At 42.3% G+C, this 12,258-nt stretch overlaps 1 protein-coding gene across 1 annotated transcript in view; it reads left to right on the forward strand.

The window, feature by feature from the left end:
• The window catches only part of TMC1 (transmembrane channel like 1), a 49,254-nt gene that overhangs the window by 27,326 nt on the left and 9,670 nt on the right, over positions 1–12,258 (forward strand). The window contains exons 11-15 of the mRNA XM_081930493.1: positions 805–999; positions 5,582–5,761; positions 7,667–7,819; positions 8,970–9,098; positions 12,057–12,124. Coding sequence (XP_081786619.1) covers positions 805–999; positions 5,582–5,761; positions 7,667–7,819; positions 8,970–9,098; positions 12,057–12,124 — 725 coding nt within the window. The remainder of the gene's footprint in view (positions 1–804; positions 1,000–5,581; positions 5,762–7,666; positions 7,820–8,969; positions 9,099–12,056; positions 12,125–12,258) is intronic.

Below are 12,258 nucleotides of genomic sequence, written 5' to 3' on the forward strand. Positions count from 1 at the left end.
TCTCTGACCCAGGGAGGGAGGCTGGCTTCCTGAAAAAAGGAGGGAAAAGAGACTGAAAGGCCTTGGAAGAGATCTATGAGGCCTGGTGAATGAGAAGATCCTTGTCAAACAAAGGTGGTTCTTGGATTCTTACTACGCAAACTGATTCTGAGGGAAGAGTCCTGGAAAAAGGAGGCCTGGCATATTCCTGCAGCTGTGGAAGCTGACCACTGAACTGGCAAACGCAGACGCCTGGGCTGCTTGGCTTTCAGCCCAGTTTTGTTGTGCCACAATATAGTTGGTTGCAAGTTTCTTTGCTTACATATCCCATTAAACACCTTGCTGCTGTTAGTCACGTGTCAGGGTCAAATAATGTGTTACGCATAATGTTTAAAGTGAGCCACATCTCTTGTTTTTTAAAAATTAATTCTAGCCCTGCGAGACACCAATTGCTATGTGGATTGCAGCAATCTTGGAGGGGAAATTTATCCCTATCTTTCCTACTCCAGCCATGACTCCCTGTTCCTTGTTTCAGCCAGCCAGCCTCTGAAGGATAAAGGACACGGAGGAAAGCCGTGTCCCTTACGAATGGCGTGAGTGGTCAGGCTTATACTGGAAGAGACGGATCTTCAAATAGTCTGCATTCATGGACAACCTGTTGACCTCCAGGTGGTTTGAACAGTTCTGCTGGCTGGGGCTGATGAGAGTTTAGTCCAGGCACCAGGTCGGCGGTGGCTAATTTAGGCGAATGCTATTATACTTCTTATACTTCTTGGTATCATGAATACTGATGATGTTTTTCTTGTTTGTTTGTAACAAATACAGGAAGCAATTGTGGAGGAGCAAGAGAGCCGGAAGGAAGAGAACGTCCACTTGACCCGATTCCTGAGGGTTCTCGCTAATTTCTTTGCCTTTTGCACACTAGCTGGGAGTGGCTACCTCATCTACTTTGTTGTGAGGCGATCCCAACAATTTGCTTTGGAAGGCCTTGAAAACTATGGCTGGTGGGAGAGGAATGAAGTTTGTACCAGCATGTTTTGTTTTCTAAAAGAGATGTATGTAGGAAGCCTGTGTTGTCTTTACCGAGCAGGTGGATGTAGGGCAGGGGTGAGGGATCCTGCCCCCCTTGTTGAGAGCCACATTCCCTCAGGAGTCATCTGGACTCAGGGCTGCATGCTAGTGGTGGGCCAGAACAGTGGTTAGGGGGGCTTTTCTCTCTCTTCTTATCAGTCAGCACCACCATTTTGCTGCTTGAGGTGGAGTACAAGATGAAAGCCGCTCCCACTTCCACATACAAAAAGTGACCATACTTGCAGTTGAATCTTGTGTCAACACTGGACAGCATATTTTCCTCCACTGTAAAGCAGGAAACCCAACTCTGTCCTCCAATATCTTGTCATCACTTTGCGTCTCACAGCATCTGCTGCTTCAGTCGCCTCACTCGGCCTAATGCTCGGACTTCCTGTCACCGCCTTTTCTTCCTCCTCCCCTTTTCTGCTATCTCTTTTCTCTCTTCCTCTCCCCCATCTCCTACCCCCTTCTCTCTCTCTTTGCACAGAAATTGCATTGTGCTTGGTCTCTCCCTCCTTCCCATAATGTATGGCAAAAGCAGTTTATGTGATTGTGAAATATTCAGATTTATGAATAAGGCAACCAAGTACAGGTGGCACCTAAGAGAAACACATGAACATAAAGTATACATAAGAATTATACATAAAAATAAAAACTTGAGCTATGCAATAAATAAAAAACACATAAAAACAGAATCTTAAATCTTGAGGGAGTTTATGATATGGCATCATATAGGGTTTGCTCTTTCCAAAAACATCCTATTCACTTAATGGGCAAATGCAAGCCCATTTGGATCCTGGCCAGTATTGGATCTACTCACTCTTTAACTGGCCTGCCATCATTACAGCAGCAGGACAACATCTGCTAGGATTAAAACTGTTGAGGCTCTTTTGTTCTTTTTACCTTGCAAATAAGAAAGAAGACTAAACGACTTCAGACTATATCACTTTCGGTCTGATAGCTTCCATTCAGTCGGATTTCCTTACAATGTAAGACTTACGTTCTCTTCCTCTTCGCTTCTCTGTTTCCCATTGTTACATGTTTTACTTTATATATTAGTCTGACATCATTCCTATAGTGTAACAGGAAACACAGTCAGCTTGTCTGAATAGAGGACAAGGGAACTGCAGATTCAGCCTTAAGGAACTACATTACGTAGTTGATGTAGCTTGAAATGCCCACACAGCTGAACAAGAAGCCTGCCAAATTCTACAAGGATACTAACAGTCCATAGCTTTCTTAAAGTGGATATGTGATAGCAAATAAAAAAGATTAAGATACATATTGCTTCTTGTATCAAAATGGTCATGAAAGCCTAGGTTGCACATCATAAAATAGTTGACACGTTTTAAAAAATATTTCCTCTTATTGTAAATCACATTCTTTTGCAATAAATCAGAAAATGAAATAAGACTTGTGGAATGAATTCTATGTTAAGACATAAAGAGCTATACCTGCCTAACTCATACTCAGAATTGACTAATTGCAATCAATGGGCTTGAGCTAGTTGACTAACTGAAGTCCATTGATTTTAGTAGGTATACTCTGAGTATGACATAATCAGGTACAATCTAGTACCGTATATTGTATATAAAAAAATTAAGCTGCCATTTCATTCAAAGCTGAAGAGACCCATAATGATCTCTTCTCTATCAGACTACACAGAATGGTTTTGCAATGATGAGATGACATTGATTTTATTGGTGTTACCAAACAGTTCACGCAGTGAAGTTGAGATGGAAAATCAGGTTTAAAATATCATTAGCAATGATGTTGAAGGCAAAGTTCTCAGCACATCTAAGGGGGAGAAATCTCCATAGCATTGACCATAATTACTTAGGAGTATTATTTGTTTACTGGTTTCCAGCAGGAGGTGTTTCAGTTCAAGCAACAGAAAGACATGATGGATGCCAGTCAAATATTTAATTCTGCTTGCAGACACACTGAAGCTGTGGCAAATCATTTTGCTTCATAGGGTGGTGCTAGGGATTGCTTTTGAAAGCAACAGACTCTTTCTTTGTGAGAAAATGTATTCCCAGTTACACGTCTGTGGAAATCTGTATATCATTGATCGGTTGCATTAGGAATATAAAAGGGCAATAAGTTTTGGGATTTCTGTTACCATTACTGAAAAACAGTATGTTTTTCCATGTGGTTTAAAGTGCTGCCCTCAACATTTTGTCCTGGACACTAAAAGGCAGCTGTGGAAGAGCCCTCATGGACTTTTCAAGTGCTGCGCTGCCCCAGATGTTGCCTGCATGCACAACTTAGGGAGGTTCATGACTCTTGGGGGCCCTGACCACAGAGGGAACCCACGGGGCTTTAATTCAGGCCTGTACTCATCTGGAACCAAGACAGCTCCAGTTTTCTGTCTCATGTTCACTGACAAGTGGACACCAAGGGAGTGTGCGGCCCCTGGTATAGAAAGGGCTGGTCCCTCAGAAGTATCTTTGTGGGGGGCTCTCTTTAGAGGTCTCAGTTAGAGGAACCAAAAGGCTCCAGTTTGGAATGACCACCCCTGCAGATTCTGGCCGGTTTCTTCTCCTCTTAGCTGCTTCTCAGAGGGTCGTTATGACATTAGATGCAGTTCCTGCATTTTAGCAAGCTCTCCTCCAGCCAATATGAATGGTATTAGGCACCCACAGCTCGGCCTGCATCACAGGAGTGATGTTCTAGAAAATATTTTAGTGTCATAAGAATTGGAAGTGACGTCAAAGGTCATCTAGCCCAACTCCCCGCACCTGCCAGTTCAGGGTAATGGACAAGTACAGCTTCCTGAGAGGTGGTTCTCCAGCCTCTGATTAAGGAGAGTCCATTGCCTCCTCCTGCTAAACAGCTCACACCATCAGGATGCTCTTCCTAAGGTTTAGTTGAAATCCCCATCTTCTAATTTTAGCAGTGTTTTTTATTATTATTAAGGGCATTGTTTGTATTAGGTGTTTTATTGTAAGCTGCCATGGTTTATTTAAAAATTAAACATAGGATGTAAATGCAAAAAAGCCCAATAAAAAATAAAATTGCAGCAAATTCAGATAATGCGGCAGGATTTTTCAATTTGTTATGAAATGTATAGCTGACATCCTGAGTTATTCAGCAACTGATCATTTTGAACTCAATAGTAAATTGCAATAAATAACAAAATAGCCCATTCATCTGATTGTTCAGCTAATTAGATAAAAACGAAAATATGTTTCCATGAAAGAAAACTTTTATTCTTGCTTTTTGCAGCGAAGATGTTAGATTACCATCATGGCACAAACAATGGGTAGCCAAACGATGATTTATATGCACTAAACTGTTAATTCTTAATGAAAGTATAATTTTAATGGCAAGCAGTCAAGATTAAATATTCTTTATGGTGCTGTCATGCCAGGGAATGCTTAATACTAGAGTTTAGAATTGGCTGTAATCTCAGCCTTGTTTACTGAAAATCATAATACCACACAGAAGCTGGAGAAACACAGCTGCTTTATAGACAATAATTTTGCAGGCTTCACAATCTGGGGCTAAAGGTTACTCTTTGATGGCAGTTAATCATTCTCTCAGCTGCATTTTCTTGTTACTAGTTTGTTTCTACTAGGAACTAGAGGTCTGATGAATGGAATGAATGCATTTATTAATTTATTAATCACAGCTACACAATCAGATTCTTTTATTTACTTACACTATTTTTATACCGCTCTGGGACACTTACAACAAGAAGACATAAAAATATAATAACTATCAATAAATCAATAAAAAAGCAAATTATATGTGTATGTGTGCGGCAGCAGGCACATTGTATAACACAGTATTACTAAGAGCAGATCTAAAATTCCATATATCAGTGTGTGCACATCCAAAAAGCCTTGGAAAATAAGAAAAGGTCTTTAGCTGGTGCTGAAAAGAATATAAGTATGTGGACACACATACTGTCCCATTTCTTGTTCTGTGCAGACCAAGGATGCCATGATCTGTCAATTGCAATTTGCTCAGTTTCTCATTCTCCTGTCTTAAATTCAATTCTATAATCTACTGCAGCATTTGCAGCTTTTTTAATCATCATGAATTTTTTTTGATCATTTTACTGTGAATTTCACTGAATACGTGGTTTTGACTAATGTACAGATATTTGCAAGCAATTTCTCTTAGTGCATTTTTGTATGTTATTTTCACTAATATATTCATTTTTATGCACATTTTGCTGTGATGTTATGCATCTCTGTAAACATTGTTTGTATGGAGAATTACATCGCAAAAAAAAACCGGGAAACGATGTAAGAAGCTTTTAAAATCTACTTTAAAACAAAAACAAGGTTTGGTGATCCACTTTCTTTGTATACTAGGTGTACTAAAGTGATGCCTCTCAGGTTGTAGACTGGAACTCCCATCATGTCTGCCCATGGACTCTGCTGGCTGCAGCTGATGGGAGTTGAGAACTGATGCAAAACATCAGTGCTGAAGGGCCCCATGGTGGCTGCCTATGTACTAAAACTGCTAGTAGGAGAGCATAGGTAAACTTTTAAAACTTGTTTCTCCCCTCCCTCTCCAGGTAAACATGGTTATGTCTCTACTGGGAATGTTCTGTCCCACTGTATTTGATGTCATCAGTGCTCTGGAAAACTATCACCCTCGAATCGCCCTCCGGTGGCAGCTGGGGCGCATCTTTGCTCTCTTCCTGGGCAACCTGTACACATTTATTATTGCTCTCATGGATGAAATCAATCTCAAGGCAAGTTGGCTAATTTTTACATGTCCTGTTTATTTGCAGCTTTCTAGAAGAAGGTTCCAGTTTGAAGTCTTGAGCTCCAGAAGGTTACAAAGATATACTTCTATATTCCAGTCCAGCTAAATTAGTCACAAATAAGTCCAATGGAAACCAAGAGAACAAGTGAGCTTCCCTTGGAATTAACCATGACTAACTTTAGCTGGCTTGGGGACATGGAGTTTGATTCAGAGTATCCCTTCTGCCAGTAAAGGTAAACGGTAAAGGTAAAGAACCCCTGGACAGTTAACTCCAGTCAAAGGCAACTATGGGGTGCTGTGCTCATCTCACTTTTTGGGCCGAGAAAGCTGGCATTTGTCTGCAGGCAGCTTTCCGGGTCATGTGGCCAGCATGACTAAACTGCTTCTGGTGTAGCTGAAGGGGCCAAAACCCACAGGAGGAAAGGACTGGTAGGTTTTGCTGGTTCACCTGCCCACACGGTCCTGGAGGGTCTCCCACCCTTTTCAGGGAACTGGGAGCAGGAAGGGCAAGGCTCAGTTGGTGAAAATCACCTCCCCACCTTCCTCTAAAGTATTTAGCTATTTCTGTGTGGCTGAAATGGAAAGGCTACGGGGGGGGGGGGTAGTAGTAGTAGTAACAACAACAACCACCATAGTGCATTTATATAGTGCAGATCAGGTTTTCAAACTTTCTGAGTTCCCTTGACCAACTACATTCTTTCTGAGGCTCCTTTGTGGGGCTCAGGAGCCCAGTTAGGTCCCCCTTGCCTGCAGAGCTGGCAGCCCTCAGCCCTTTTTGAACAGCTTCCCTCAGCCTCCTCTCCTCTTCCTTCTCCTTGGGAGCCCCAAAGAGCGGTGCCTCCCAGAGGCAACATTCGCCTGTGGAGCTTATGGCCAGGGCTGCTGCAATAAACAGCTGTGCAAGCCTTTGGGAGGCAGAGATGCAAGAGGGCTTCAGAGGAGGGAGGGAAGGAAAGAGGGACAGAGGCCAGTGTTGCCCATGGCACCCCTGACCATTCTTCAAGGCATCCTAGGGTGCCATGGCACACTGGTTGAAAACCACTGTATTACACAATTAATAATGTATGTGCTTCTGTTAACAACACACGAGACAAAAAAAATAATTAAGCGTTTAAGATGTTTCTTCTTGAATGTTGCGTAGGGCTGCCAAAAATGGTCTTGCGGGCCAGACCACCTTGGTGTTGATGCTTCATGCACATTATCTCATTGGTTCTTACAACACCCCTGTAAGGTTGTGGTGAATACTGTTATTTCTGTCATAAGTCAGTCTAAGCAAAAGTGGCTTGCTTAAGGCCACCTACTGGGTTCATTGGAGAAATGATCTCTAACGATTGACACTAATTAGCTACTGAGCCAAAAGCCCTAAACAACTTGGGACCAGGATATCTACTTGTTTGTCTCCTCCGGTCAAGACCAAGCCAATCTTGAATGCCTTCCAAAGAGATCTAGTTGATCATTCCAGGACCAGTGAATTGCCCTGGCTGTTCCTGGCAACAGCATGGAAGTGGGTGTTCCCAGGAATGCCCTCCCTTGGGTGGTTTGTGAGACTTTGAAATGCTTCTTAAAGACCTCTGTGTTTACCCAGCCATTCCTGGAATCTGACTCTTAGTTTTTAATTATGTTTTATACACTGTTTCGATATATGGTTGTGTTCCATTTTATTTCACTTTTATGAAATATTATTGTCTGTTGTTATATTTTTATTGTCTTTATGTAAACCACATAGAGATTTTTATTATATTAAGTGACATAAATTTTTAATAAATAATGATCTAAACATTGGACTCTCTGGTTTCTAGCCAGGTCTGTAGCTACCGCATTCCCCCCTCCCCTCGCTGCAACCTCTGTGTAATTTGATTTGTGCTATTGAAAAACATCTCCTTTTTCCCAGCTGGAAGAAGAGAAGATTGTGAGGCAGAACATGACAATTTGGCTAACCAACTTGTACAACGGGACCCTCCCTGAAAACGTCACTGGCCCTCCCCCCCACGTGAGCCTTGCGGATGTCCCGAGAGGCCCCTGCTGGGAAACAATGGTTGGTCAGGTAAAGCCATTTTGGAAAAAACAACAACACCCAAAGCTTGCTGATACTCACAAGAGTATTCATTCTTCATGCATTCTGGCCTCACAGACTTAACTTTCAGCCCGGAATCTGAAGGAGGAAGGATATTTTGTTGCTTGGATTCCAAGTCCTGGCCCCAAGAAATAGACGTGGATGAACCCATATTTCTGGGATCATCAGCCTCCTCCTAGTCTGGGATGGGGTGGAAATCACAGCTCACTCTAATAGAGGGGATCTATGGTTCGAAATTTGGGGTCTGCAACCAGACTGCTCTGGTGTTTTGGCAGCATTACTAAATCACTGTGTCATGAAAGTCTTCCTGAGTTGAATTACAAGCCGCCTCCTCCAGCCAAATCCCTGATCTCTACCTTAGCTGTGATTGAAGTAGTGTCAGGGGGCAGCAACACAAACCACAAACTTAAGGGAAACCCAGTATATGGAGACATGCCCTCCTGTGGATGGATTATTTGGTTTGGCCAGAGGAGGCCTAGTCTATAATTCTGTCTCAACCTTTACTGCATGGTCTTAAACAAGTCATGATATCACAGCTGGGGCATCTCCCAGGATGCATCAAGCTCTTTTTACCATGAAATATACAGTATGAATATATGAGAAACAAACCCCTGACCTCTTTCCTAGTTGTTTAGAGCAGATTGAGAATGAATGACTGTGAACATCCACTTAAGTCTTCACAATGATGAAAGGGATTCCATTTAATAGTGTGCCTGAGCTAGGTAGCATATTTGGATATATTCACACAGTAAAATTAGCCAAGGATGTGCATTTTTCCTTCTGTATCAGAATTTGGTATTTTATATTTTTCAATTTTTAAAATTATTATTGTACAGGTTAAGTACTTAATTCGGTCTGGAGGTCTGTTCTTAAACTGAAGATGATTCAAGATGATTCTGCTGACAAAACACTTTAGGACAGCATCCTGCTCCCCATTTAGCATGCGTGCACAATGTAAGAGTCCTCTAAGTTTCTTGTAAGTGTTCCAGTGGCCCATTTCAAACAACAGGAGTGAATGGCAGGAGGATAAGCAGCGCTGCTTCCTTGGCGTTTGCCAAATGCTCTCAATAAAGAAGCAACCCGACTCTTTGCTTCTAAAAAAGAAATGTTGTTTCTGCAGGAATTTGTGCGGCTGACGGTCTCTGACACTGTGACGACCTACATCACAATTTTAATTGGTGATTTCCTAAAAGCTGTCTTTGTCAGGTTTTTCAATTACTGCTGGTGCTGGGACTTGGAATATGGCTTTGTAAGTATTTGACTTCTTGCTCCTCCTTCTTTAAAAAATGAATTCTTTCTGAAATAATAACAATAATATAATGTAAATGTTCCAGTACTTGACACTGTACTATGCTGTATTATACTATACTAGCAGTCCTACACGATACTGTTGAATTTATGGAGAATATACGGGAAATGCCTGGTTGAACACAATACCATAAATGGAATGCATTAGAAACGCAATGCTGCTAATGCCTTGTCAATCTTATCTTTGTCTGAAGAGCTCCATCTACAGAGTCCACTCCCAAAAAAGATTTTGCATTTGATTTATTTTTCATAAGGAAAAGGAACTCAGGGGATGCCATGCTGAATGAGACTGGGGTTCACCAAGTCCAGGATTCTGTGGTGGCAACAGCAAACATCTTGGATATGTCTGAAATCTAAAAAGAATGACAGACAAAATATTCCATAGTAGGGCAGTACCTCTATTAGTCCAACCAAAATGTCACAAGATAGGAAACAAGCTATGGCCAGGTCTTCAAAATGCTCTTTAGGCATCCAGTCTCAGCAGAAAATGGCCCAAAGGGAGGATGGGGCAGAGGCAGGCAAGCCCGGCCCCCTCATCCTCATGTGCGCAGGTTCCACTTCAGATCTCGCTGATAATATTTCATAAGAAAGAAGGCAGCACCTTCTTTGTATATCATGTGTGTATTGCCTGCAATTTGTACTGGGCTAGCAGCAAGGCATTTGTTCTTTAATGGTGCCAAGTGAGCCAAGTATGATTGATTGATGTCTTATTTGAGATTTAATGACTGTGACTTGTCCAATTTCTAACCTCGCCATTAAGGGAGAGCTTTGTATCAGGGGATTCTGATGGGCTTTGTGCTGGTTTGCCAACACAGAGCATCTGAGGCCAGCCAGACGTTTTAGGTTTATAATGTAGAAAATCACTTTTTTGGCTGGGCTCTTGTGTTTTCAACAGCTGTGTGGCAAGCAGGGATTCAGCATATGGAGTTTCCCCCCAGCACCTCATCAGTCAAGAAAACGTCCATTGGTTAATATATATATTAACCAGACGAGTGAGACCTCGTCGAAACGTCGCCTAGACACCCCAACTTTTACACGGGAAGACACCCGAGGACACCAAAACCTGCATTCCTGTACCCGTGAAAATCTACGAAAGCATATATATATATATATATATATATATATATATATATATATATATATTCTGCTTAAAGTGCAGCTGTTAAAGACATAGAAGTCGCTGCCAGCAAAAAAGCTTATAACTATATAAAGTAGTGCTCACACTTCTTTAATTTTAACTTCAACTTTTTAAAGGGAGGAATTCAGTGTAGTGCTAAGCAGCTCACTCCATCAGAGCCCGCATTTCTGCTTTCCTGGGAGAACGATCTGCCCTCTCCTCCCCCGGTGCGCTTCCAGGGGCTCTTCTGACAACCCCAAACCAATTGGGGGTGCATTAGGGGAAGGAGGGAGGGGAGAAGGGGAAGTTTTTTGCTGGCAGGACTACAGTGGTACCTTGGTTTACAAACTTAATCTGTTCCGGAAGTCCGTTCTTAAACCAAAGCGTACTTAAACCAAGGTGTGCTTTCCCACAGAAAGTAATGCAAAATGGATTAATCCGTTCCAGATGGTGAAAAGCAACCCCTAAGACAGCAATTTCACATGAATTTTACTATCTAACAAGACCATTTCTGGGTTAGGGTTAGGGTTAATTTTAGGACTGGGTTAGGGTTAGGGTAAGGATTAGAATTAGGGTTAGTTCAGGGTCAGTGTTGTTTTATGCTTTCTTGTGATTTTGATTCATTTCCAGTTGGCTTGCTGGGGAACACCTGGCTGCCTTCAGGTGGTGCAGGGGCTCTAAGATGCAGCTTCCGGGCTGCCTCCACCTTCCCCAGCAACTATGCAGCCTGGCTGCGTGCAAGCAGGGGCGGGCCGGGGATATCTCAGCCGTGAAGGGAGGCTTCACGCTGCCTATCGGAGCAGCCCCAATCCCAACTCCTACTTGTGTGCAGGAGGGGGCAGGGGGGGCAGGGATCCCTCAGCTGGAAGGGAGGCTGAGTGACAGAAGGCTGTGCCAACAAAGGCTGTGCCAACAAAACAGAAGTGTACCCCCGAACGTCCATTCGTATGCCAAAACCCCCAATGCAACCCAGAACACTCATTTCCGGATTTGAAGTGGTCAAGAAGGTTAAATGTTCATTAACTAGGCTGTTTGTAACCCCAGGCACCACTGTACTTAGTTGAGTCCAGACCATAACTTGGGTGCTGCGCCCCACTTTCTGCCCCCATAACAATGCCCCACATTGTGAATACAGATAAAATCTCAACCTATATTAGAGGCACGTATGTAATTTGTTATTTGTGGATCTTTTGGACTACAGCTTCCATCAGCCCCAGCCACAGAGCCAATGGTGAGAGGTCATGGGAGTTGTAGTCTAACAGGGCACCTGGAAGGCACCTGGTTGGGGAAGGCTAGCGAAGCTGTTTCCATATGCTACATATTTTGGTTCAGTGAAACAAAGCATACATAACAAAGTTCAGTTTTTATTTTTGTACAGTTTAGTGTGGGGTTCAGAGGCAGAAGGGGGAGAACAGTTCTGTGTCTGATCTTGAACTTTCTGACAACATCTATGACCTGAAATAGAAAGAAACACTGGTTATTACTTTTTTGTACTTAAAAACCCCTAAAACCCATTTTATTGTTTAAAAATCAACATGTTAGATTCTATTACATCTATTATAGTGCCATGCAGGCCTAGAACTCTATATGAAAAACTCTACAGTCAGGTGTCATTTAAATATTATTTTGCATATGTGTTTCAGATTATATTATTGCCCCAGTTCTGGAGATTTGTTCATTTGCTTGGGGAAAAACTGGGCAAAATGATCAATATGCAATCTTTGCACATTGTTTTAAAGCTTTGTTGCAACTCTAAGAGAATTCATTATGCTTTCCCTTCAGCCTTCATATTCAGAATTTGATATTAGTGGAAATGTGTTGGGCCTGATCTTCAATCAAGGCATGATCTGGTAAGTGTGTCTTGGTGGAATACTGCATGTAGAAGTGGCTGTACTTAAGGTTAAGGTTTGCCAATGTGACTGAATTCTTCTGCTTTGCTTGTCAAATCTCTGATATAAATGTGGAAAATCACACTTGTCACCTC

This window comes from Podarcis melisellensis (genome assembly GCF_964234715.1).
Source record: "Podarcis melisellensis genome assembly, chromosome: 11".
Lineage (NCBI taxonomy): Eukaryota > Metazoa > Chordata > Lepidosauria > Squamata > Lacertidae > Podarcis > Podarcis melisellensis.